General features: G+C 47.2%; 1 protein-coding gene across 2 annotated transcripts in view; it reads left to right on the top strand.

The window, feature by feature from the left end:
* Nucleotides 1–27,418, top strand: part of LOC146796740 (hexosaminidase D-like) — a 326,342-nt gene that overhangs the window by 248,361 nt on the left and 50,563 nt on the right. For both annotated transcript variants that reach the window (XM_085629431.1, XM_085629430.1), the window contains exons 10-11: nucleotides 1,934–2,016; nucleotides 27,020–27,098. In XM_085629431.1, the coding sequence (XP_085485557.1) occupies nucleotides 1,934–2,016; nucleotides 27,020–27,098 (162 nt within the window). The remainder of the gene's footprint in view (nucleotides 1–1,933; nucleotides 2,017–27,019; nucleotides 27,099–27,418) is intronic.

The raw sequence follows: 27,418 nt of genomic DNA, 5'->3' as shown, positions 1-27,418 counted from the left end.
ACGTACCAGTCCCTAAACCTTCCCTTTTCTACATGTTAGCCACCCCTAAGGTAGGCCCTAGGGCAGAGTGCATTGTATGTGAAAGGTAGGACATGCCCTGAGGTGTGTGGCATGTCCTGATAGTGAATTACAGCCAATTTCGTTTTTCACTATTGCAAGGCTACCTGTTCCCATAGGCCAGAATGGGCAGTTTAATTATAACATTTTATAATCCTAACTGGCCCAGGGAACAAGGTAGAAAAACGAATTCAGTATGCCTGTACTCAGAATGATAAAATACATCCTTTTGTCAAGTTGGTTTTAACATTCTGTGTTTAAAAATACCACTTTTAAAAAGTAGGTATTTTCTTGCCTAACCATCCAAGCCTGCCTCTGCTAGGTTGTGTATTCCATGTGTGGTTTGTGAGTGTCAGGGGCTGAGGGGGCTCCAGGAGAAAAGGTGAGTCAGCACAAGGCTGAATAGACCTATCTGCATTGGGAGTGGTGGGAGGAGTAGCACCTGGGCCTGAATTGGGCTGTGCCTGCCTTCCACAATGCTGGCTCCACCTCCTGTGGTGCGTCTGATGACCCTGGCCCACACTGACAAAGGAAGAAGTTGTGCATTGGCAGAATGCACCCAGAACTGGTTTGGATTAGGTACAGACACTCTCTGCCTTCAGAGACAAAGGATTTGTGTGTATAAAAAGGGGGACCTAGACCCCAGAACTTTAGATCGCTTCTGGACATCAAGACGGACCTTTTGCCAAGGAGGAGAACTAGAGAATCTGAAAGAGTTTTTGACTTCCCCTGTGCCAGTTGTAATTGCTGGGGATGGCCTGCAGTGGTTTCTGTATTGCCAAGGAAAGGAGAAAGACTTTTATTTGCAACTTTCATCATCTTGAAGAAGAATCTCCAAGGGCTTGAACTGTGCTTGCCCCCTGCTGAAGTCCCAGGGATACAAGACTTCTCCACCAGCTCCACCCTGAATTTCCTTGCTGGGAATTCTGTCTGCAGAAGCCTGCGTGTTGTTGGCAGCTGGAAGCACGACTCAACAAGAAGTAGCATGTCTCCGTCGCAGCTGTGTGTCATTGCATCACCGGAGAAGTGTGTTGCAACCGCAAGGGTCGCTGTCGCAATACCGGAGAAGCGTGTCGCAGAGCCTGTTGCGGCTCCAAAGTTAGAGTCACCGCCGGGCGTGCACGCATCGTCTTCACGTCCTCGCATCGCATCCAGGGCGCCATCTTCTCGCATCGTACCGGATCGTCGCATTGCAGCAAGTCACCATTTTGTCGCATCTCAACCGGGCCGCACCTCGAGATTGTCGCATCACCTCCTATCCGGTAAAGAACAGACGCATCGCCTACTTTGCTCAAGCACTGAGGAACAGACGCATTGCCTCCCCCCGAAGCAAGGAACCGACGCATCGTTCTCCCTGCGAACCTTTTGTTTATCTTGCGTGACGCATCCAAAGGTACTTTGTGGGAAACGTGTCGCATTTACCATCTAAAGTGAACTGAGTTATTTCTACCATCTTAAAGTCATTTTCTTAATACTGTATCATGGATTTTTGTCGTTTTGGTCTTGTGTTAAGTCTATATAAAGAATACTTATTTTTATAAAACCTGTGTTGTGTCCTTCTGTAGTGTTTTCACTGTATTAATGTATGTATGTTCACAAATGCTTTACACACTACCTCTGAGATAAGCATTCCTGCTCGTGCCAAGCTACCACAGGGTTGAGCAGGGGTTATTTTAGGAGTGTAGCCCCCCTTACTCTGACTAGAAGCAAGGGTCCCTATTTAGACAAAGGTGCAAGCCATTGCCAACTTGAGACCCCCAGTTCTAACACTCTTTTTAACCTCATCTTTACCAGTTTTACTTGAAAAGAAACTGTTTTCCCTATTGACAGGTACAAAAAATTAACTTGCCTTGGCACACACTGCTTTTTTTTCCAGATATGATCACTTTTCGGCGCTTTGTGAGTTGCTGCCTGTGGGTATCCCTTCCCTTGCCGTCTGCCTGCAGACCCTGGAACACGGTGAGATACTCCAGTTTGAACAGTAAGGAACAAGTAAGGACCGTCCTGGGCAGGTGGACGCCATAGAAATATGGCTCAGAGGGAGTACAGATGATGTTCTAGCCAAGGGTCTATGGTACTTTTGCTCAGTGCTGGATTGTGCAAGTGCACACGCTGGTGAACTTTCTAGATTCATTTATGCAATGTTAGTGGGGGCAAGGGAAAAATACAATTCCAGAGGGTAGGTATGCTAATTCTACACCATGTATATCCTTTACTTTCCTGTTACATAGTGTCCCTTTTCTAATGGTATATCTATGCTAAAAGTTCTGACTTTGGTGTGCTAGTAGAGCAAAAAGGCTGGTGGCAAAGTTGAAATGAATCTGCTAAAGTGGGGATGCTCAGCATAGGTCAGAGAGGGTTGGATCCATTCACAACATTTTGGATGACCTTTGATCACATAAATGAGTTCCGTTAAGAAACCTTATAGATATATGTCTTATGTGGCTGAAAATCTGGAACAGGTCCGACCGTCTTTGAGCTACTCTGGAAACAATTGTGCTAAAAGGTCCATACTGGCCCACATGCAGCTTTAAACATTTTCTAAAAACAAATCGCTTTTTTTAGGTGTGGGACAGTCCCCCTTGCAGATAATGCCCTGGGAATTCTGAGTTTCCAATCAGTTACAGCGTGAGATTATATTTCCATCATGCAAGATTAGACCCAGCTACTTTATTATTTTGTTTATGTTACTCTGCATGTCACCTTTGTGAGGCGGTGCATAATGTAACACACTTGTCTGTTGCCTGCTGTATATGGAGTGTGTTGAAACGGCTCTATTGCCTTCCTACCAACAGTGTAATCTGTCAGGCACCATACAGCGTCAGTATAAGGACAAACATGCTAATGTTTCAAGAATAAAATAATAATTCAGCTGGTAGGTTGTCAGGAAGGTAGAATAGAGGAGAATATCACTAAATCCATGACGCAGGAGAAGATATCATTTTAAGATTTGCAAAATACATACTCACTTTTCAGAAAACAGCCCATTTTAATGATGCGCACAGAGTGTGTGTGATGAAAAAACTAAAAATAAGTGCATAACATCTACTTAATTATTTCCTCTCATTTCTTACACCGGTTACATACTAAAGAGCCCAATTTGTAACAAAGCACATGCATCCTTCTCCCGACAGAGGTGAAATCATGAGGAGTTCAAAGTGGCACCTTGTTCTTGTTTGACTCTAATGGAAGTGAAGTGTAATTCAAAAAGTTACATTCAAAGACTGCCTAAGAGTTGAGAAATTGATATAGGTGCGAATACAATGGCAGGACAAGGCATCCCATGTGCCTCGTATTCTAATTAGAGCGCATGGTCTATGTTCTGTGCTCCATTCCTATTTTAGAAGATGCTTGACATTTCGAGGTGATTGGTCAGCCTAGAAACAGTCTGACTTGAATGAAGATTCTCCACAATCAGACCAATTTGATTTGCCAGTCAGAGATTATAGTGGCCAGGTGTCCAGGGCACAGTTCCATCTTACTCTAGAGAAAACTTTCTCTGTATCAAGGGAGGTTGATTAGTCTTGACCTGTTAGCAATATCATGGCACACTGTAGGGTGTTATGACCTGGGAGACCTAAATAAAGGAAGCCATTTTGAGAGCATGATATTTACCTTAAGTTATCCCTATATCTTACTGACCATGTCTATCAGCAAAATTTAATGGTAATCTGTTATTGTTACTCAGTATTTTAATTGCCAAAATCAGTGTATATCTAAATATCCCAGTTGTTTATCCAGAGTTAGCCTGTTATTACAATTGAGAAGCCAGGTGATTTGAGAGCTATGCATATACAATTATGACAGCAAACCTTCAGATAAGGGCTTTATGTCCTGTCCAAGATGTTTTATTTTCTTATGTCAGGACTAAAGTAGAGGTCTCTGTAGAGATCATTGGTGTCTCTAACATCATCTAAATGAGCAGCATATAACATTTTATGGAATGCGGGCCGTTCTGTGTGTGCAAGCAGTGGCACAAAAGTTGATCTCATTGCTAGAAGATTAATCATGCATCTTTTACCTCTCAGGTAGTTTGTGATCAGTTACTGTGGGTTATTATTTCTAAAAATATGACTTACCTTTTCATTATCTATGATAGACCCTGCTCTTCTACTGAATTGTTTGTGTTCATATCTTGCATGTTGACTTTTGTATCAGTCTGTCACAGACTGGTGACAGCTGTCTTTTCAACAATCACTGTTTCTTTTTTCCAGTATGTTTAGCAATTTCTACACCTTTTAACTTGCAGAATTCCTAATTGATACAGACATACCCTCATAAATATCATAGTACTCCCTGTTTATTTATATTTTACATTTCATGATGAACATTGAGAGAGAAAAATGTTACCCATTTTGCTCAATTTAATTTCAATTTATGGTCACCGAGAAGTCTGCACCATCTTGCGTTGCTGAGGCCGGTGGCTGGTTGATTTACATTTGAGGTTAACTCATTGATAAAGATAGACAATTATTGAATATATGAGCTGTTAGTAGGTGTTATAGGAGTTATATACAATATGTATTAGTGTGAGGAAAGGGTCCATAAAAAATTGAATCATAAATCAGCCTTTCTTAATTACATCATGAAATACATTACATGCATTTGTTGTGTAAATGACTGCACTAGATTGGTGACCAAGATAAGGGTTTAGAAATTTCAATATTTCCTACATAGAGAAAACACCAGACCCTATGCAGTGATCTTGGTAAGATGGTGTACTGAATCATCCGGTACACAAATGATCTTTTCTAATTACATAGCACTTTATTTAATATGTCACCTAAGTATTTATCTACATCTCTTATCGGATTAAACCAACACTAGTAAAGATATATTTTAATTAAAGGCTGTATATCAAAAATAGAGTGAGCTCTCAAAACGTTACTCCAGTCCTAAAAAGTTGTATCACAAGTCTTTAAGGATGAGTATTCTCTTCTTCAGTCTCTGGACCATCTTCCAACAGTTCAGTTAGACCCAGGTGTTACTCTTTGTCTCTCTTTCTCTCAAAGTGGGCATGGAATGCCTTTGCCTGAAACATAGTTTCCTACGTCCGGATTGGTACTGTTCCTGTTTTGTTTCCTCACCTCTTCGGTTCCTTCCTGACTTTTATAGGAATTTTCCACCCCCTCCTTCTACCCCTCCTCTTCCCAAGTATCCATTGGTCTCCACATCCACTGTTCCCCACCTTTTCTCCTTCCTCCTGTTCCTCCTGTTGGTTCCTGCATCCTTATTCTCTAGCCCCTACAAAAAAACCCTGACTCCACTCCCATTTCCGGAGTGTAATTATGGGATTTCTGCCGTTTTCTGCCTGTTGTTCTTGTTTCCTGGTTTGATATCTGTCTTCCTCGCAGGAAAGAAATACGCACGCAGTTTGCGGCCCTTCCTTATCTCTGCTCTGCACGCTGTCCTAGGATTGCGACCTGATTCCTTACTCATCTTTCCTTTGCCAAAATTCCTCTATCTAGCCGGCACTCCCATTTCACCCATTAGGAGCCACCCCACAGGAGCCCACGCCTTTCCTCTATGCTCCTGCTGTCTGGGGCGACTCAATGTTGTTTGGATATGTATCTGTGCACCTCCTTACGGATGGTTTCTTAGCTGTTAGAACAAAAATGTTACAGAGGATTCATCCATTTTGAGCACTTTTAACCATTGCCTACACCTTGGTCTCTAATCAGTACATGCAGGTTCAATTTGTGCTTTGAAGGCTTTTACCCAAAACTGTGACTTCATACTTTTGGGCAAGTCTTAGAGATGCATTGACCTTGCATCTACATTCCGTTGGCAGTCTAACGATTCATCAAACGAGGTGTGGGATTTGTTTAAAGGAAATCTGTCCAGTCCTTAGACAAGTAGCTCGGTGCTTTCCTTTGATACGTTGACATGGATGAGTTACACTTAATGAACATATTCTCATTAGAAGATTAGCACTTTCCATGGCGGCTTTCACTGCGACAGCAGTGGAGATCTACACGCAAAACTATGTGTGTTGAAATGGTAGGGTTAGTGTCAAACCATCTCTAAGCCCAATCCAGTCACAACTTTTTTCGGTTGTTAAAAAAAGAAACCCATAAACAAAACAATGTATTATAGTCAGATGCATTCCTAGAAACTCTTTTTCTTCTGCCTTGGGGGATCTTCAGTGATAATCATTAACAGTAGAGTATTCTTCAACCTTATCGGCATGCGGGGTTCCTTGAGCACTTGTTCACTATTTCCAGGAAAACGTTTTGAGGCAAAATGGTTATTATAGTAGAACAAACATCCCCTTGCCTAGACTATGTTTTCAGAATTATTCAGTGTTCCGTTTATCCAGTTGCATAAAAGTAATACCCAAAACTGTATTGCAGGGTAAACCCCAACATTGCTGGCTTTGTGTGTCACTGTGAAGGAATGTTATTACATCAGAACAACTGCTGCTGTATCACTTAAGACCAAAGGAGTGATGTCAAGACATGTATGACCCTATTTTGCGTGCGAATTGGCCTGTTTGCAAGCGCAAAAAATGCTTTTCCAATGTACCAAACTCTATTTTGCGATTCCGTAACCTGTTACTGAATCATAAAATGGGTTTGCGAGTTGATATTAGGAAGGGCCGTGTTTATGGCGTCCCTTGCTAATACTGAATCGCAGTGATATGTATGAATGTTTTACAACCAAATACTACATTCGCAGTTTACTGGTCCTCCCTGGATTCAAGCTCTCCTGGCTGATGAGGGCTGAAAGCCCGAAACCAGTCCTAGGATGCTTGTTTTCAGTCCAGGGAGGACCTGGCCTGGCAGTTCGGGTGAGACTGTTCCCATTGGGCGCAGGGTCAAGACTGATTTGCATATGGCTGGGTCCAAACTGGAATGGCATGGTGAGCAAAAAAACTATGGATTTAGGCCCAGATCTGTATTGGGGTGAATGTATGACATTGTTCTGCATTCTGTGCATCAATTGTTCTTTTTGCATTTGTCACCCCGAGTGGTACGGGTATGCCCAGACGTGTGTCCCGTGCTCTCCATGCCACTGGAGTCCAGCTATTCTGGCTGATGAGGGCTGAAAGCCCGAAACCGGTTCTAGGATGCTTGTTTTCAGTCCAGGGAGGACCTGGCCTGGCAGTTCGGGTTCGACTGTTCCCATTGGGCGCAGGGTCAAGACTGATTTGCATATGGTTGGGTCCAAACTGGAATGGCTTGGTGAGCAAAAAAACAATGGATTTAGGTCCAGATCTCTGTACTGGGGTGAATGTATGACATTGTTCTGCCTTCTGTCCATCAATTGTTCTTTTTGCATTTTTTTATATTTTAAAGTAATGGCAGGATCCTTCAATCCTGTAGAAGGGATTTCTGTCTTCCACATCTACAGAGGAGTTTCCAGGCAGACCAGTAGCCCTAGTTGTGTTCCTTTCTCAGATGACCCACTACAGACAGCTCTACAGCTGCTGAAGTTGCATCCATTGCCCCCCAGATCTGCGATGATCCAAATTGACATATCCATGTCTCTAGTGCGCAAAATGTCCAGCTCTCCTTTGATGCATGCTCCGGTGCTTATAATGTTCCATTCTTTGCTGCTGCTATGATATCTAGTATGCCGTCTGAGACACCTATTCCATAAATCCAACCTGATGAGGTACTGCCTATGGTAGTTCAACCTCCCAGGCACAAAATAAAGGATATATGTGAGCACTGCCTTTCAGGAGATTCATGGACACAGGAAAATACCTTTTTCAGACTTCTATTCTTAAACACCTACCTCACCTACTGTTCTCCTTCGTAGAACGCTTTGGTGGATAGTCTAACTAATTAAGATGTCTCTGCACAAAGGGCCATGAAGTGGGGTATCCCAGTAGAGTCGCCACCCGCCACAGTCCCTCATACACTTTCTCCTCGTTTTTCTCCTCGTCTGCCACACCCTCTGGTTCCAGGTCTAGAAGAACTTTATGAAGACAAGTTTCTGTCTCACACTCCAAGAGAAGCCACTGCACCAAGGCTATTAAAGTAATACTGCCCATCTGAACAGGATATTGTAGTAATGAAGATCTAGCAGCTGAGAAGTAGTTTACAAAGGTTTATTTAGTCTTAGTTGTAGCATGGTCAGTTAATGTAGAGGAGCCCCACCAGGAGGAGCCTGCCTGCTGCTCAGCCCATACTCCAACTATCACGCCTCCCCTCACAGACAACCAAACATTCCATTCATCATCACCACGCCAACATTCCACACGGCACATTCACGCTGGCTGAGCAGCTAGGGAGAAAGCAACAGGATAAATGCATATACAGGATACTACATATCCTCCCCGTTTATATAACAAAAATGAAACTGCAAGAAGGAATAAAGCATTAACCAGAAGAACCATAAAAAACATTGAGAAATATAAAGAAGATAGATAAAAATGAAGAAGATGCATATATAAATAAAAATAAAGGAGATGCATAGATAATAATCAAGATAATATATCACCATCCTCCCCCTCTATAAAAAATCATAAAATATGGCAGAAGAAACAACATATTATATAACAAACACAGTCGCACCTATGACCACCACCAACCACACCCACTGGCCAGACAGGCGTGAGAGGTGGCACAGCACAGCATGACATGAACTAGCCGTAGGAATGACTAATACACAAATGTCATGGCATAGAAGTAATGTACCACCCACTAAGACATCCTTCATGTAAAAGCTAACCTAAGAAAATGGGCAAATCCCACCCATAACGCAATCCCACGTGTATGGGATATGAAAAGAGCAATGTAGTAATGTAGCGTAAGATGTAATGTAAAATATGAAACTGTGGGAAAATCCACTCACCAATGAGTGGAACACACTGCTCCATGCATACCAGAAAGATGTCACCACAGCAGCAACACAAACAAAAACAAATGCCTTGCATGCACTAGAAAACAACACCTAAATAGTAAATAATCAGTCACAGCTGATACGCAATAAGCAAATACACAGAAGGGGCATAGTGAGGTTATAAAATACGTAGTAGTAATCCAAGACTTGGCAAGATAATTAAGACAAAGACTTTGACACAAAACACTTCGCCGGTGAGCGATCTCTCACCCGTATATGGCCACACTGGACAAGTCCCATCCTCGTCGCCAAAATGTAGTAATGAAGATCCAGAAGCCGAGGAGTAGTTTAAGAAGGTTTATTTAGTCTTAGTTGTAGCATGGTAAATTTATGTAGAGGAGCCCCACCAGGAGCAGTCTGCCTGCTGCTCAGCCCATACTCCAACTGTCACACCTCACCTCACAGCCACCCAAACATTCCATTCATCATCACCACACCAACATTCCACGCAGCACATTCGCAATGGCTGAGCAGCTAGGGAGAAAGCAACAGGGTAAACGCATATACAGGATACTACAGATATGTTTTTAACAACAAGCCCAACCCAAAGCCCTTTTCTCTTCTGTACACAAAAGACATGCATCAGCTCCTAAAACATATTTGGTGAGCAAGGTGATTTAGGTGTAGTACTGCCATAAAGTTACTCTTAGAAAATCAACCAAATTATAGGTAATGACTGTAAGGAATCAGGCTCTGTTGAAGATACTGGACCTTTCCTTTATTGGTTCAGTACATTTGTGTCTGCATATCAACGAAGAAATGCAACAGATGCATAAATAGGCAAAAGCCTTCAATGTTGAAAGGCTCGAGAAAAAAAAGTTCTTAAGTGTCATCCTTCAAACAGAGAGATCATAAACTACTACCTATGATAGTATTCAGTCTCCTAGTTGGTATCAACCTCAACAGCAATAGCAACAACAGTGACCTTCACATAATCAGAGAAGAAGCTTGAGAGTTAGTGGGTCATAATCTATCTCAGCAGAGAAGAGTCAAAGCAACTCACAACAATGACTCTCCTACTTCCTCATCTTTATGTGCTTGCCAAAAGTGGGCGAGTATTCAACTTTATCCGGATGAGTGCTGTATATAGTACAAAGTGGAAATGCTATTAGTTTTTAGGATACCTACACCAACAAATGCACAAAAATATAATCTCTATGTCCTATATAAAGAAATTTGTGTTCTACTGAAGAAGCGGGCCATAGAATCGGTTCCACCAGCTCAGTGAGGAAAAGGAATTGATTTGAGGTAATTTTTAGTCAAGAAAAAGATTCAAAGACAGAATGCAGGCCGATACTGAATCTCATGACTGCAAACAAATGGGTTGGAAGAGAGAAATTCCAGAATCTGGCTGATGGACCGCCCCCCAATCCCCCTCTTTAGGAGGACCCCCCCCAGATTTCTGATGCTGAACCGTTTTTGTTGGCATTAGGACTCTGTGCACTATTCCCCTGCTAATCAGTGGTAAAGTGCTTGTGCAATGTCCCTAAAACATGGTACAATTGGCATTTGCATAGATGGTACATTTAATTTACTTATAAGTCCCTAGATAATGGTACTACACGTGCCTAGGTCCAGTAAATTAAATGTTACTAGTGGGCCTGTAGCACTCCTTGTGCCATCCACTACAGTAGCCTTTTAGAACATATCTATGGCCTACCGTTGCAGCCTGTCATACAGTTTTAAACTGTCATTTCAATCTGTTTACGCTTCAATGAATTGTGATTAAAAATCCTCTTTAATGGCAAAGTCAGATTTTAGTTCCTAATTCTGTAAATGCCACTGTTGGGAAGATTACATTTTCTTGGCCCAACCATTTGTGCCTTATACTAGTGTCCTGGGTCACGTGGCTGTGAATGGCTCTGCTGTTGAGGATTGTCTATTGCTTCCAGACAGTAAGGATGAAGAGGATCCTCATGCAGTAGGTCCCCAGTTTTTCACACAACAAGGGTTACTATATCGCAAAAGGGGAGGCACCCAGCCTAAGCAATTACTCATTCCCACCCCCTTTAGAGATAAAGATTTGTTTTTGGCCCATAGTCATCGACTAGGAGGACATGTTGGACCTAAGAAGACAGAGGAAGCAGTCCTGGAGCGTTTGTAATGGCGTGGTATTTATAGCCATATAAAGAAATACTGGAGGGAATGCCCAGTTTGTCAAAAGCATAGCTGAGCTGCACCCAGTAAGGCCCCCTTATGAATCCTACCGATAATTAACTTTTTTCTCGGATGGGGATGGACATTATTGGCCCATTGATACCCTCTAAGAGTGGGTACTGAAACGTACGGTATTAGTGGATTACGCCACATGTTATCCTGAGGCCATTCTCTTATGCCACCCTAACACTATCCTTACTGAGCTCTTCTCATGGGTTGGCTTTCCCCCAAGAAAGATTGACAGACCAGGGGACCCCTTTACCTCCAAATTAATGAAACCGATATGTGCGCAATTGGGGATTAAACAGATGCGCACCGGTATAATGCAACATTAAAAAACACATTGAATTGACAGGATTAAGTGAACTGCTGTCCTGCGGCATTCCCAAAGACACACCCCGATATTCTCCTGCTCCATGAAACCCACCTCATGGGCAATCTCTGTCCCTTCCTTGCAGGGTACGGGTTTGATAGATCCTGGCACTCAGGCATCACACGGGGTTCACGTGGGGTGCGATCCTCTTGAGGCGCAACTTGCCTTTTGTACCTACTCAAATCACCAGGGAGCCCCACGGCCGCTTTGTTGACCTCTCTGGAACTCTAGGTGAATAGGCCTTCAATGTCCTCTCCATCTATGTTCCAGATGCCACTCATACACAGACTCTAGACCGCATTGGGGAAATACTGAGCTCCCTACCGCCCGGAACAACAGTGATGGGGGGAGACTTCAACACCATCATGCACCACAGACTTGACATCACAGGGACCCCTCTGCCTCACGTATACTACACGCCAAGCAGTTGGCGAGCTGGACCGAAACCATGGGTATCTATGACGTGTGGCGGTCATAGAATCGGCAAGAGACCCAATACACCCACACCTCAGCAGCGCACCACAATCAATCTTGCATCGACATGATGTTCATGCCAGCCCCCAAATGTTGCGAAGTTCGAGAAATACGTATCCTCCCCCGAGGCATCTTGGGCCATTCACCTCTACTCCTAGCCCTAGGCAACACCCCTGCTGCACTCCAACCAATGTGGAGGATGAATGCATGGTTTCTCCAAGACGGGAAATTCAAAGAAACAATTTGAGTGGAACTCAAACAATACTTTCTCATGAACCAAGACTCTGTCTCTTCTCAGGGCACCCTGTGGGAGGCGGGCAAGGCCACCATCCTCAGATTCGCAAAGGGCTACCTTACAGCTCAACGAGCAGCTCGGGTTAGGAGGCTCATGCTCCTTGAGTCCCAGGCAACCTGACTCAAGAGAGCTACATCTGGAACACCAGATGAGACCCAATTGCGCCAGCTGGCACTGGTGAGGGATTAAATGAAACAGATCTCACTAGACTCAGCAAAACTCCTATGGCGGTAGTCCATTGCACGTGTATATGGTTGGGGTGACAAGAATGGGAGGATACTGCACAGGTTAGTGTCTTACCCCTTGAAGAACAGGATAATCCCAGAAATCCGTGACCTAGGAGGAACTACTCAACGCTCTCCCAAAGCGATGGCTCAGACATTTGCGGACTACTACTCTGATCTATACTCCGCTCGAAAACCAGAGCTCTCACTAACAGATCTGATCACCCTAGAAAACCTCCACCTCCCTAGGCTCAATTCAGTTGAATCGGACGGAATGGAAGATCCAATCACACACGAAGAAATAGAAGATGCCCTCTCACTGGTTGCTGCTGGGAAAACTCCTGGCCCAGACAGCTACCCACAAGAATACTATTCTGCATACCGTGACATACTTATACCCCACCTTGCGGCCCTTTATGCAGAGGCCGTAGAGAAAGGCTCCTTCCCTCTGGAGACCGACACAGCCACGATAGTCATTATTCCCGAAACGCAACCGCCCTCACCAACTTGTACTGATTACAGCCCTATCTCCCTAATCAATACTGAAATCAAAGGTTTTGCCACAGTCCTGGCCCAACGTCTTCGGCCATGCCTCAACAAACTGGTCCACCCCGACTAATGTGGCTTTATGCCAGCACGGAGTACTAGACGCTGCCTTTGGTGCCTTCATCTAGCCTTGGCCAACCGACAGTCACTAACCCCCTACCTGGCACTCCTTTTAGTCAACTTCGAGAAAGCTTTTTACCCAGTCGATTGGGGATACCTGGAAGATGCCCTAACTGCTATGGGCATGGGCCCGACTTCTGACGTATGGTTCACATCCTATACTCCAATCCGACTGCAAGAGTGCTTGTCAATGGAACACTCTTAGACATTTTCCCAATCAGAAGAGGGATGAGACAGGGATGCCCCCACTCACCCCTCCTTTTTGCTCTGGCAGTGGAGCCCCTGGCCAACCTCATCCGCTCGGATGCTCGGGTTCGGGGCAGGAAATGGACAGGCTCTCATGAGGACAAAATTGCCTTATATGCGGATGATGTCCTACACTTCCTCGCAGACCCGGCCCAGTCTGGCCCTAGATGCCTGCAGATACTACATACCTTTTAGCCAGTTTCTGGGTTACGCTTGAACCCAGCCAAATCGACTCTGGTTCCCTTGCATGTATCAAGGGAGTACTTTGATTGGCAGTCTACCATCCCTATCAGACGACAATCTTTCAAATACTTAGGTATCTGGGTCGCCCTGCTCCCTGAGCTGGCCTGGGTGCTTAATATTACTCCTCTTGTCAGAAAGGCCAAGCTAGACCTCCAGAAATGGCAAAAACTACCACTCAACCCATTAGGGAGAATATCACTTTTTAAAATGATGATCCTTCCCCGTTTCCTCTATATTATTCAAAATACTCCATTCCATATCCCCCTGGCCTGGTCCAAAGGAATAGACAGTCTGATTACAAGGTTCCTCTGGAATGGTCTGAGAATGCATGTCGCTTTCTCACTGCCAGATCCCACCTTTCGATGGAGGCATGGGTCTAAAAAACTTGTATTTATACTACCTAGGAACCTGTCTCCCAACATTGCACGATTGGTTTAATGGGGGGCTGGTCTGACCCTGCTTATAGGACCGAACTCAAAGATTTGGGCTTCTCTCAATTTCAAGCTATGATGTATGGGAGTCCCATCCTCAAGGACCTGCCCACGGTAACCCAAGCAGTCCTACTAGCCTGGCATGCCTCCTTTCGTCACACCCAATGGAGGGACAAACTGACCCAACAAACACCCTTCTGGCAAGGTACATGGCTGTGGGAGGTGGGGGGCCTGAAGGGATTCGGGGGTTGGGACCTTACCTGCATCTCACAGCTCGGAGATGTGTGGGTCAGTGACCATATTCGTTCCTTTTCGGACCTGCAGACCAGGCACTCACTTCACCCGTACCAGTTTTATAAATATTTGCAGCTCCGTCATGCCCTTGACATGCATATAACGACAGGCACATCACTTACAGAACACAGCCCCCTAGAAGCTCAAATCACAATGGGCAACCTGGGGAAAGGGGGAGTCTCGCGCATTTATCGCTCCTTAGCTAACAATGGTCCCACTTCCCTTGACCCGTTCAGAGCTAGGTGGGAGACCTGGTTGAGTGCTCTGAAAGACAAGGACTGTAGAGATGCCCTGATGACTACCAAAACTATCGCTGTCTCAGCCAGACTTCGCCTGGCCCAACTATACTACCTCCATGCCTCTTATCTCACCCCTGTCCGCCTACACAGGGCGGGCCTAATCCCAAACCCGGCCTGTACACGATGTGGGGCTGAACCTGCGGATTTCTTCCATATGGTATGGTCCTGCCCACGCATAGCTTCCTGTTGGGAATCGTTGGAAGCAGAGCGAACAAGTGTGCTGGTATGGGAGGTTCCTCACAACCCCCTGAACATATTATTGGGTGTCACAGACGGACTGGATGGGTCTAGAGATGATAAAGTGTTCCTGGGTACCGCTCTTGTAGTAGCTAAATGTGACATTGCGATGGCGTGGAAGAACCCTATCCCGTCCACTATAACCAAGTGGCACAGGAGAGTAGACTGGTGCGCCACACAAGAACTGCCACTGTATGAAGCTAGGGGTTGTCCGGCCAAACACCGGCAATTTGGGGTAAATGGTTGGGAATGGTGGGTTAATCAAATCTTTCGTCCTTCTTAGATTTAAATTGATATGCCTTTTAGAGGACAGAGGTAGGACAATGCATACCAACGTAAGAATGTTTTACTCGCCTAATGTCATATGTAAATGTGCTGCTGAATATGCTGTGCTGCTGATACTCAGATTTTTATTATTGTCTCTTTGCAAAATCAATAAACTTGGTTATCAAAAAAAAAACACATTGAAAAAACTATTAGGTTTAGAAGCTCGAAAGTGGGAACAATTGTTACCACTAGCCCTTTTTGCTATCAGATGTTAATAACAGAGCAGTACAGTGTTCTCACCCTTCAAATTGGTGTTTGGCCGCAAACCTCGTACTTTATTAGATATGGCCAAAGAGCCCTGGGAACAAAAAAAGATTACTCTAACCCTCTGCTGAACTGTGTAACAGAATTAAAGACACATTTAAATTAGATTCAAGAAATAATGAGACAAAAACTAGAACAGGTTCAGCAGGCACAAAAAGACCAATATGATAAACGTGCTATGCTCAGAGAATTTGAGGTAGGAGATCTAGTATTGTTTTTTTTTTTTAAAAGATTTTATTGTGCATAAAAAGGGTTACAAACACGGGCCTACAACCACCAGGGCCGGCCGCTAGTAGTCGAAGTGTTCCAGCATATCAGAAAACAATGACTGGCCCACAGGGGCTCCGCACTATCACAGTAGATCAGACTGCACATAAGGGAAATCAGAATACACACTTTTAGTATAAATAACAACAATAAAGAAAAATACAAAAATACAACAAACAAGGCGAAACGACTTATAAAGGGCGGCGAACACCAGCCGGGGGAGTCAACACACCAACCACCCGAGGGCGGTCAATAAAAGGAGACCTGAGAGGGAGGGGGGGGCCACGAGAGAACCAAATCTGCAATCCAAGGTACGAGATGCACTAGGAACCCTCAAGGATCAGGGGGACGGGGCAACCCCGGACGTATCCACCAAAGGGGGAGCACAGATAGACCCACGATACGCGTTCCACTGCCCCCAAATTTTACCCCAAGCCCCCGGTTTACCACGAGCCACATACACCGTTTTCTCCCTGAACATGCACCAGTCCATGTTCTCCTTCCAGACGGACACGGTGGGAGGCCGCTGGGAACCCCAAAGCTGTGCAATATCTCTCTTTGCAATCATGTTCCCCAAGGCCGTCCACCGAGCCTGAGCCGCATTGCAGTCATTGGGCTCCCATACATTCAGCACACAACGACGCACCTCCGGCAGCAGAGCGACCCCGGTGACTCGTCTCATAATATCATGCACCCGGCGCCAGTATTCCGCCACCTCGCGGCATTCCCATAGGATATGGAGAAAGGTAGCACTGAGCCCGCAGCCACGCTTACAGAGTCCGTCGTCTGAAAACCCCATCGAGACCAGGCGGGGGCCCGTCACATATACACGATGGAGAATCTTAAGCTGGACCAGGCGGAGACGGGCCGGGATGGCCACCTCCTTAGGGGATGACAGTGCAGTCTGCCAGTCCTCATCGTCCAGCTCCACCCCATCTCCCGTCCATGCCTCCCGAAGACGCACCAAGAGGTCAGCCCGATTGTTTATCAGTTTTTTGTAAATCAGGGAGATAGTACTGTCGGGGACATGACCATCGAGTATGCGGTCCTCGAGAGGCGAAGAAGAAGGGACCGTGGTCCCCTCCCCAAAGACCGAAAGCAGGGCGTGTCGAACCTGTGCATAACGGAAGAACTCTCTGTCACTAAGCTCATACTCGCGCTGAAGCGCCGCAAAGGATTTAACCGCACCTTTAACCCACAAGTCCCCCACCCTGCTGATGCCGATCGTATCCCAGCGCTCGAAGCCTTTCGTTGTCCAGAGGCTTCCAAAGCGGTCTGAGTCGAATAGAGGAGTGGCCCACGTTAAACGCTCACTCCAGCCCATCGCAACGTTAGCCGCCTTCCATACACGGACCGCAATCCTGGTAGGGCCCGTAAGGGCCCCACCAGCAGACCGCGAGTAAAGCGCTCTGTTATAGTTACCGCCGGGGAGCAGGAATTTATCCATCTCATATGCCGGGTTCGAACCAGGAGCGTACGTAGCATGATTAATGGCAGACAGCTGGGAGGCCCAGTAGTACCGTCTAATATCAGGAAGCGCGATGCCCCCGTCATACCAGGAAAGAGTCAGCTTGGCCAAAGCGATACGCGATCGCCCGTCCCAAACCAGTCTCCGCTGCAAACTCTCCACCTCCCTAAAGTAGGCCGCAGGAATGACATCGAAGGAGTTCTGGAGTGCATAAAGGAATCTGGGAAGGGACATCATTTTAAACAGCGCCGCGCGACCAAGCGGAGACAAGGGCAGCTTACACCACCGAGCCGTGTCTGCCCTCAAACGCCGGAGTGGAGACAGGAGATTCTGCTCATAGCGGACCGCCGGATCCAACGAAACGTACACCCCCAGGTATTTAAAGCCGGACTGAGATATTTGGAGCGGAAGCCGAGGCGGCAAGAGAGGAAGACCACCAGAGATAGGATACACACAAGATTTGGACCAGTTGATTATCAGACCCGAGTTTTTCCCGAAGGAAGTAAGGACATCAAAGAGAACATTGAGCGACTTCCGCGGTGAGGTGAGATACAAGAGAATATCATCCGCGTACAATGAAACCCGATCCTCGAAGCCCGGGGCCCACCGGAGCCCTCTAATCGAGGGCTTCCAACGGAGCCAGGCAGCGAGCGGTTCCAGGGCGAGAGCAAAGAGCAGCGGGGACAACGGGCACCCCTGCCTAGTTCCCCTCCCGAGAGCGAAAGGCCGAGAAACCCGCCCATTGACAACCACCTGAGCCATTGGTCCAGCATAAAGGAGCTTCACCCAGCTAAGGAACCCCTCCCCAAAACCAAACTTCGCCAAGACGGCCCAAAGAAATGGCCATTCAATGGTATCAAAGGCCATCGTGGCGTCTAGGGAAACCAATATGGCCGGTTCAGCGAAGTACTCAGCCCTAGCGAGGACGCCGTGCAGACGCCGTAAGTTGAGAGCGGTATTACGATGTGGGATGAAGCCACATTGATCCGGATGTATCAAGTCACATATAACGCTCAGCAAGCGGTTGGCGAGGACCTTAGCAAGGATTTTGGGTTCGGCATTCAGCAGGGAAATAGGCCTATAGGAGGCACAGCGGTCACGTGGCTTACCCTCCTTGGGAATCACCACTATAGTAGCCAGACGCTGGTCGTCAGGAAGGGAGCCCCTCTCGAGCGATTCCTGAAACATATGACGGAGGAAAGGCGCGATTTTATCCGGGCGCAACTTATATAGTTCAATCGGCAGACCGTTGGGGCCCATAGCCTTGCCCGAGCGGAGGGAGCGAATCGCAGTAGCTATCTCTTCGACAGACAAAGGGGCATCCATCAGCTCGCGGTCCTCGACGGATAAGCCGGGCAGGGCAATATCCCGAAGCAGAAGACGAGAGTCGTCCTCGTCTCTATCAGACACCGGGGAGTACACTGCACGAAGGTGGTCAGCAAAACACTCAACAATCTCACCAGGCTCAGTCACACACACTCCATCCGACACCCGAAGCTCCGGGACCACACGATTCACTCTCTCCTTCTTGTCCAACCAGGCAATCAGCTTACCCGCCTTGTCTCCGGCGTCATACAATCTACCCTGCTGCTCCCTATACATAGTCTTGGCAGCATCAGTGACGAGAGACTTATATTCAAACTGCTTCAGGCTGAGGGCATGCAGCCCATCCGGGGTGACACCCGCCTCCAAGGCTGCCTCCAGCCCCGATATTTCAGTCTCCAGCGTCACAACCGCCTCTCTCTTAACCCTCTTGGCCTCGACTATCTGGGACAGGGCATGCCCACGGAGCACTGCTTTGAAAGCTTCCCACAGGGACACCGAGGACAACACCGACCCCTCATTCTCAGAAAAATATTGATCAATCGACTTAATCAGGCTATCACGGATCCTGGGGTCTCGCAGGTACCAAGGGTTAATAGGAGCGATCCGCCCAGCGGACCGCGACCCGGTGTCAAAAAGCAACCACAGTGGGGAATGATCAGAAATACCCCTGGCCAGGTGTTTGACCTCTCGAATCCGAGTAGCCTGGGCCGCGGGCATAAGGAAATAATCCAGTCTGGAGAGACTCCCATGGGCCCCAGAGTGAAAGGTGTACTGACACTGTGCCGGATGCATTAACCTCCAACAGTCCACCAGACCGAAGGTCTCCAGGAGCCCGCCCAGCCACGCCTGGGCAGCAGGGAGGGCCCTGGGCGGATGACGGTCCAGGTCACCCGAGACAACCGAATTAAAGTCCCCACCCATAAGCAAAAGACTGTCAGGAAGCCCAAGCAACATACGACCCAAGTCTGAGAAGGTGGAGTTCTGGAGGCCCGGGGGAACATAGACCGAGATCAAGGAAAGGGACTGCCCCTCCCACCTCCCAGTCAGAGCCACATAGCGCCCTCTATCGTCTGGGACCACCCTGGTGACCTCCAACGGAAGTGAAGCTCGCAAGAGAATGCCCACCCCTCTCGAACCAGTGGTGAAACCAGAGTGGGCCACAAGTCGATATCCCCCCCTGTTCATAGCCCGACAAACATTGCCAACCAGATGCGTCTCCTGTAAGAACACCACATCAGGAGTCAGACGACGCAGATATTGCAGCACAACACCCCGTTTGTACGGTCCCCCAATCCATTGACGTTCCAAGACATCAATCTCAACCCGTCCCCCCCCATCCCCTCCAGTAGGTCAAGGGCCCCCTAGCAAAGAGCTCAACACCCAAGGATGAACCATAACCAATACTTCGCCTTGAAAACAAAAAACACAAATGCAAACAACCCCACCCACCCACCAACCCCCCCCCAACTCCAACACCCCCCCACCCTGCACCCCTGCGGTCCAAGAAACCACCCCAACTTGCAGTGTGCCTGTCGCCCTACAAACCCCATTCTACGAAAAGACCCCGGAGGAGGGAGGGGACCCGTCCCCGCCCGCTCCCCACACACAACATAGTGAAACAAAATGCACAAAAGAAGTAGAACCCAGCCGAACAGTACAACATGGCAAAGTCCGGGACCATAAGTCACTCCAAAGGAGACCCGCCACCCTCGGTACCGGCAGAGGGCCCAGTCCGGTCACCCCGGTCCGGCAGCGAATCCAGCCAGTCACTCACAGTCGCAGGAGAGTCAAAAAAGGTAGTCCGATCTTCATGTTCCACTCGGAGCCTTGCAGGATAAAGCATAGAGTACTTGAGACCGAGGTCCCGGAGACGCCGCTTCACCCCCTGGAAGCCCATCCGCTGTTTCTGGACAAGTTGGGTGAAGTCCGGGAAAAAATTAATAGACGAGTTCTCATGTCGGACCGGGCCATGGACCCGTGAGGCCTGCAGAATCGCGTCTCGGTCTCTGTAATGGAAAAGTCTCGCAACGATAGGCCTCGGGGGGGGCACCCGGTCGCGGCCGGCCACCTGGGACTCGATGGGCCCGCTCCACAGCGAAAAACTTACTCAGGCCAGCGGGAGCAAGATGTTCGAGGATGAGCTCCTCGACCAGGAGATCAACTGGGCGGTTTTCGGAGGTCTCCGGAACGCCTATGACGCGGATGTTATTGCGGCGGGCCCGTCCCTCGAAGTCTTCCAGCCGCCGGGCCATCAGATCATTGGCCGACTTGAGATCGCCGAGAGTGGCCTGCAGGTCCGACACGTCCGTACCAAGGGAGGACGTCCGCACATCCAGCGATCGAACCCTCTCGTTGGTCTTAGAGAGATCCGCCCGGATTAGCGTAATGTCAATGGCCACCGTGTCGATTTTACGGGCCAAGGCCTCGTACTGCGTAGCGATGGTCTCTCTGATGCCCTTTATGGCGCCCATGATGTCCTGCAGGGACAGATCCGGAGAAACGGACGGGCCACCACTGGTGTCCTCCGGGGGGACATTGGCCGTCCCGGGGGATCCTTTACCCTGAGTGTTGTTCGTCTGGACCGGTCCCCCACGTAGGGATGTTTTGGTCTTACGCCTCTCGGGGTCTCCCTTGCCTCCCATGAGAACCTCGATCGCCGAAGGGGACCACCAAGGAAGCGTCGAGGTGGCACAGGCCAGGCAGACGCGTGTCGCACCACAGGCCGCAATATGGCGGAGCGAAGGGACCACCGTCAATGAGCACACTGGCAGCAGACGAAGCCACTGGCATCAAGCGAAGGCAAAATGAAAGCCCAGTCGCACCAAGCAAGTCCACAGTCCAGCCCCTCAAAGACCAAAAGTGAAACCGAAAGTAATGTGACGGCCACTGGCACAGCCCCGCTGCCGTTGTTGTTCAACTACGCCCCGGCTCCACAGATCACCCTCGCATCGGGCACAGCCGTCGGGTGGGCCTCAAAAGTTCAAACCGCCATAACTCCGGATTGCCAGGTCCGATTTGATTTCCGAAAGGAGTTTAGTGTTCAGCCAGCATTCGTCTCCCAGATTCCATCAACCAAGTCAGGATAGAGTCAGGATAAATTCCGAGGAGCAGCGAGGGTCCGGGGAGCCCTGTGCTCACGCGACCATCTTGGATACGCGCTAGGCTCCTCCCCCGAGATCTAGTATTGTTGATGTTGCCCTCCTCTGGTGATAAAATGTTGTGGTTTTAGAGCGAGTTACTCCAGTCACCTACTAAATTGAGTTGAAAAACATTTATCATGTGAATATGTTGAAGAAATGGGAAGACCCACGACTAGCCCTCTTTGGCTCCACCCCTTAAGAACCCAATCTACTCATGACCTGTATTGATCCAGAGTTAGAAGTGAAACAACAACAAGAGCTGCTTTGAACAGTTAAAGTCATATAAAAGGGTATTTTCTACCATCCCGAGAAGGACCCATATGATTTATCACTCAATACTAAGGCTGGGGAGAAAGTACGATTAAAACCTTGTAGGATACCTGAGGCCCGTAGTCATGCCATAGAGAATGAGGTACAATCAATGCTGAAAATGGGAATTATTGAGCCGTCCGTAAGCAAATGGAACTCTCCTATTGTCCTAGTCCCAAAACTCGATGGCACAATACGTTTTTGGATTGACTTTAGGTAGGTGAATAAAATATCTAAATTCGACACCTATCCCATTCCCAGAGTTAATGAAATGATTAAAAAACTAGGAGACACCCAGTAAATTAGCCCCATAGACCTCTGTCAGGGCTATTGGCAGGTCCCTCCATCCCAAAGACAAAGAAAGAAACGCATTCTCCACTCTAGGGGGGTTATACCAATTCACTGTCCTCCCTTTCAGACTGCATAGGGCCCCGGCGACCTTTCAACGAATGATGAATACCCTATTAAAATCACACCAGGCGTATGCTGCAGCATATATCGACAATATTGTTATTTACAATCCCACTGGGCCGGTCTGAGAATGCAAGTCCTGGCAGTTAAGTTGGGTTGGCCCTGGGGGAGGAGGTGGGTTGGGCTGCTGCTGCAAAATTGGCCTCTATTAGCAAAAACGGTCCCCTTCGGTCCAAAACCAGCTCCACCCTTCCAGACCACCGGCAAAACGCCTGGTGCCCGAAACGGCCAGTCCGGGTGTGGGGTGTGGGAAACCCACATCTAGCAGTTAAAAAATGTCCTTCAAACATTAAGGTCTGTAAGCCTCAAGGTGAACCCAAGGACTGATAGGCTATTACCAATGGTTTATACCTCAGTTTCCCAATTAGCAGCCCCTTAGACTGACCCCTTGAAGAAAGATAAAGAAGCTGAATTGGGGTTATGCCATCCCTCACAGACTATATTAGATGCCTTCTGTATGTTAAAGGACTCTCTTGTATCTGAACCTATTCTCCGTAGCCCTGATTTTTCACAGTTGTTCATCCTACGAACAGATGCCTCTGGGGTGGGGCTGGGTGCAGTTCTGTCCCAGAAAGATAAAGAGGGAATTGAGAAACCCATTTTGTAGATCAGCCGAAAACTGTTTACCCTTGGAGAAGAATTATGCAATGGTAGAAGAAGAAGCCGTAGCCTTTAAATGGCTATAGAAGTCCTTCGCTATTATCTTGAAGGATGAGAATTTTCCTTGTACACTGACCACGCTCCTCGAGTGGATGTGTCTTAATAAAAGCAAGACTCCACGCATCAAACGCTGGTTTTTGGCACTACAACCCTTCAGTTTCAAAACCTAACATCATAAGCGGAAGAACAGGTAAAAGCTGACTTTTTGTCCCCATACCCACTAGATCCGTTTCTTCCAAAGAAGAAAGTAGGGATGGAGGTATGTGAAGGGACCCCCTTCCACGCCCTCTCCATACCTGATGAATGCGACTGCAGCTCCCATTCTCTATCCTCCACATACCACGATTGAGGGCACCTGAAAGGAATGAAGGACAACTTGTTAGAGGAAAGACGGCAGTCAGGGATCATTCCTCAAACACCGATGACGGTCTTCTTCTTTCAGGAGGAGGAGGGCAGGGCCACACAATTTAAAAAGGAGACGGATTGGCTGGCCGTGGCGAAACTGACTTGTGGGTCCCCTTCCAAAATGCTGCATGCTGACAGAGCAGGAGAAGCCTCACCGCGGTCAACACGAGCAGTAGAGCGCCGGAGCACCCAAGAGGACGATGAGGCAGCGAGGTAAGGTGCCGACCTGTAGACGGAATAGCCCATGGAGACCTGGTCAGAAGAGTGGCGGATGACGCCTGAAGGGATGCAGCCAGTCTGCCACAACTCTGGAGAGTTGTGGCTAGCGATATCCTTATTCCTTACTGACAATTATTTTATCTGTTTTGGTGATGGTGACGGAGGAAGAGGGATTATTACTCTCGGAACTCTTCTCTTTGGAATTATGACAGTTAGAGTATCTCACTACAAGTGAAGGATGGAATGAGAGACTCAGGCATGGGGAAACACCTGTGCTTGGTGACGGTGGAATTAAGATACCGAAACACACTACTTAACCATCTCTGGGGCCCTGTGAAGGAGGGAAAGATCATCACTACGCTTGTCAAGTGTTTATATATACCCCACAACTGGATCCCAGGAATCTTGTACATATACCAGACATTGCTGTGTTTAAGTTTTTAAAAAAGCCCCCAAAGCTGTATTACCGCCCTTCTCACCCCCACAGATTATTCTCCCTTCCTCAAATATTTCTGACTGTAATGACAGATGCGTCACTCCTGGGCTGGGGAGGCCACCTAGGAGAGGTGTAGATCAGAAGATTGTGGTCTCTGGCTTAGTATGGACTCCACATAAACTTGTTGGAGCTTTGAGCAATTTGCTTGGTGTCGAAAGCCTTTATACTCTTCATCAAGGGAAGGTCTGTGCAGGTGTTCATGAACACCACCACCAACATGTGGTACTGCAACAAGCAGGGTGGGGTGGGATCATGGACCCTCTGTCAAAAGGCCCTGCGTCTCTGGACATTGCTGGAACACCAAGGCATTTCTCTTGTGGTTGAACACTTGGGCGGCTCTCTGAACTCCAAAGCGGACACACTCAGCCTTCAATGCCTAGCAGCTCATGAATGCCGTCTCCATCCAGAGGTGAAGCAAGGCCTCTTCGAAGATTGGGGAGAGCCTTAGTTAGATCTATTCATCGCGACCAAGAATGTACTATGTCCGCTGTTCTGCGTTCAGGAGTTTCCAAGGCAGCTCCCGCTCTGAGACGCTTTTCGTCTTGAGTGGAGTTACGGCCTCCTGTACGCCTTTCAGTCAATACCACTCCTGCCCAGAATTCTCAAGAAGATCAGGAAAAACCAGCCCAAGTCATTCTTGTTGCTCCGGAGTGGGCTCAGAGAGTCTGGTATCCTGAGCTGTTGAGCATGAGCATTGATCATCCGGCAAGCAGCCTCTTTGGGAGGATCTTCTCTCGCACCAGCAGGAGAGGATTCTGCTCCCAAACCTGCACACTCTCCGCCTTCATGAGTGGAGATTGAGCGGCAACAGTTGACAGGCTTCGACCTTCCTCCAAAAGTCTGATTTAGTCTGGCTGCCAGGCATCTGTCCACCAAATAAGTATACACCTGCTGATAGGACACATTTGTGGCATGGTGTGTATCAAAAAGCATTGATCCCTATCTGCTCCTGTTTTTTCAGGTCCTTTTATGTGTTCTTTCTTTGGCCTGGCAGGGCTCTGCTCTGGACACAGTTATGGGCTATCTTTCAGCCATTTCGGCATTTTTGCGGTTGCCAGACTAAACTTCTTTATTAAAGAAACCCATTGTGATGAGATTCCTCAAGGGTTGGCAGCACGTTTCTCCCTCAGGCAAATCATAATGCTCCAGTTTGACTTGAACCTGGTCCTTACTTTGCAGATATACTCTCCTTTTGAGCCGTTACACAACTGCCCTCTTCAGTTATTAACCATCAAAACCGCATTTCTTGTGGTCATTACATTGGTCAGGGGGGTCAGCGAGTTTCAGCCTCTCTTGGTGAAACCGCCTTAGACAACTTTTTCTCCTGAGAAATTGGTCATCCGGACCTGTGCCTCTGTCCTCCCAAGGGTAGTCAACCCTTTTCCACGTAGGCCAGACGACCACCCTGCCTACGTTTTTGCCTTATCTCGTCCTTCTAATAAAAAGGAGAGATTCCACTGTCTGGATCCAAAAAACGAGTTGTCGTTCTACCTTGACCGCAGAAACTAATTCTGGGTGGATGACCAACTCTTCGTAGGGTACATTGGGGCCATGAAAGGGAAGGATGTGCAGAAATTAACCATCTCCAGATAGATTGTGCTCTGCATACAAATCTGCTACTTATTGCCCAAAGCGCAACCACCTGAGGGCTTGCATGATAATTGTACCAGAGCCAAAGCTGCGACCTCTTCATTAGCTCGCGGAGTTCTGGTCCTGGACATCTGTCAGGCTGCAACGTGGGCTTCACTGCACTGTTTTGCAGGACTTTCTGGTATAGGTAGGTTCGCAGACCCGCCTCCGGGAAAGCATTGATTTGTTATCTATTCTAAGGTAAGAAATCTGCGTGTAGAAGTCTCTATCAGATGAACAAGTTACTTACCTTCAGAGACCCTATCTAGCCAGGAATTCCTTACCGATCCCCCGCTCTGCGACCTGATGAACAAATGAGTGTTCCCCTTATGAAGGGCCCTAGCAACTCACACCAGTAGTCCGTCTTCATCGCAGCGCTGTGCTACCTGTGTGGAAAGTCATGAAAATGAACTGGCGTCAGTGCACTGAGGTGGCGCCTATATAGGTGCCATGCACGTCACTTCTGGCACGGACGATGTAAATGATACCCCATGTAACCAACATATGCCACCTTCTGGTGTGCAGTGGTGCTACCTGAAAATTTCCAGTTCCAATCTGACACCTGGGATAATTATAAGGTAAGGAATCGGGTGCAAGATAGAGCCTCTACCAGATAAGGCATTACGGAAGGTAAGTAACTTATTCTACACTGCTATGAACTTGATTATGATATAAAGTCTTGCAAACCACTCTGAATCTTAGTATATATAGAATTATGCTGCTACTATTAGCCCCGGTACAAAATAAAGTCTGGTGTTGCTTTGAGTATGATATCAAGTTCTGGCCACTGCTCTGAGCCCCTATATGATATAAAACAATGGCACTGCTCTGAACTGTGGGACAAGTCTTCGGCACTGTTCTGATCCCCATTATGATATAAAATAATCTCAATGGATTGATCTTTGGTATAATATAAAGTCCTGAGCATCCCTTTGAGCTGCTTTAAAAAGTCCTGGATGTAGTATGTTACGTTACTGTTTGCCAGTGCATCAACAGTCTAATATAGCGCCTCAAATGCCTGCATCGGGGTACACTGAATTGTCTCATCCACTATACAATAGCACCTCCACTACATTTCCTCTTCCACAACAAAGGGGACTTAATGTATTGAATGCAATGTGTTGAGGTTAAATCTTCCGGACGTTGGTTGCTCTTTTATTCTCTCTGATTTTATGTTTGACTTTATTTTCAGGCAATTTCACCAAGGAAGCTAAGAAGCATGTTTTGGAATCACTGGGATTTCAGGACCTAAATTTGACTTCAAACATTTGGTATGTGTCCCTTTCTTTGTTGCAGTAGGTGACAAGATATAGATGTTTCCAACTGTTCCTTTTATACTAAATGTTCAAGTGTGTTCAACAGGCTGTACCTGGAGCATTCTGACCACACTTGTGAGATATGGGTTCTCCTCCAAGGATTCATTATTAATAATATTAGGCACTTAATAATCCTGCCGACATGCGGGATCCCGAAGTACGTCACAAACTTAAAGAATGCAAATACTTTTCTTAAGAAGAGCCAATCTGAAAAAATAATAATGAATTTTGAAACTTTTTCTACATATTAGCAAAAATAAATTCACTTTTATTTA

Source organism: Triturus cristatus, chromosome 10, assembly GCF_964204655.1.
Source record: "Triturus cristatus chromosome 10, aTriCri1.1, whole genome shotgun sequence".
Taxonomy (NCBI): Eukaryota; Metazoa; Chordata; class Amphibia; order Caudata; family Salamandridae; genus Triturus; species Triturus cristatus.
This window is presented reverse-complemented; position numbering and strand designations above follow the sequence as displayed.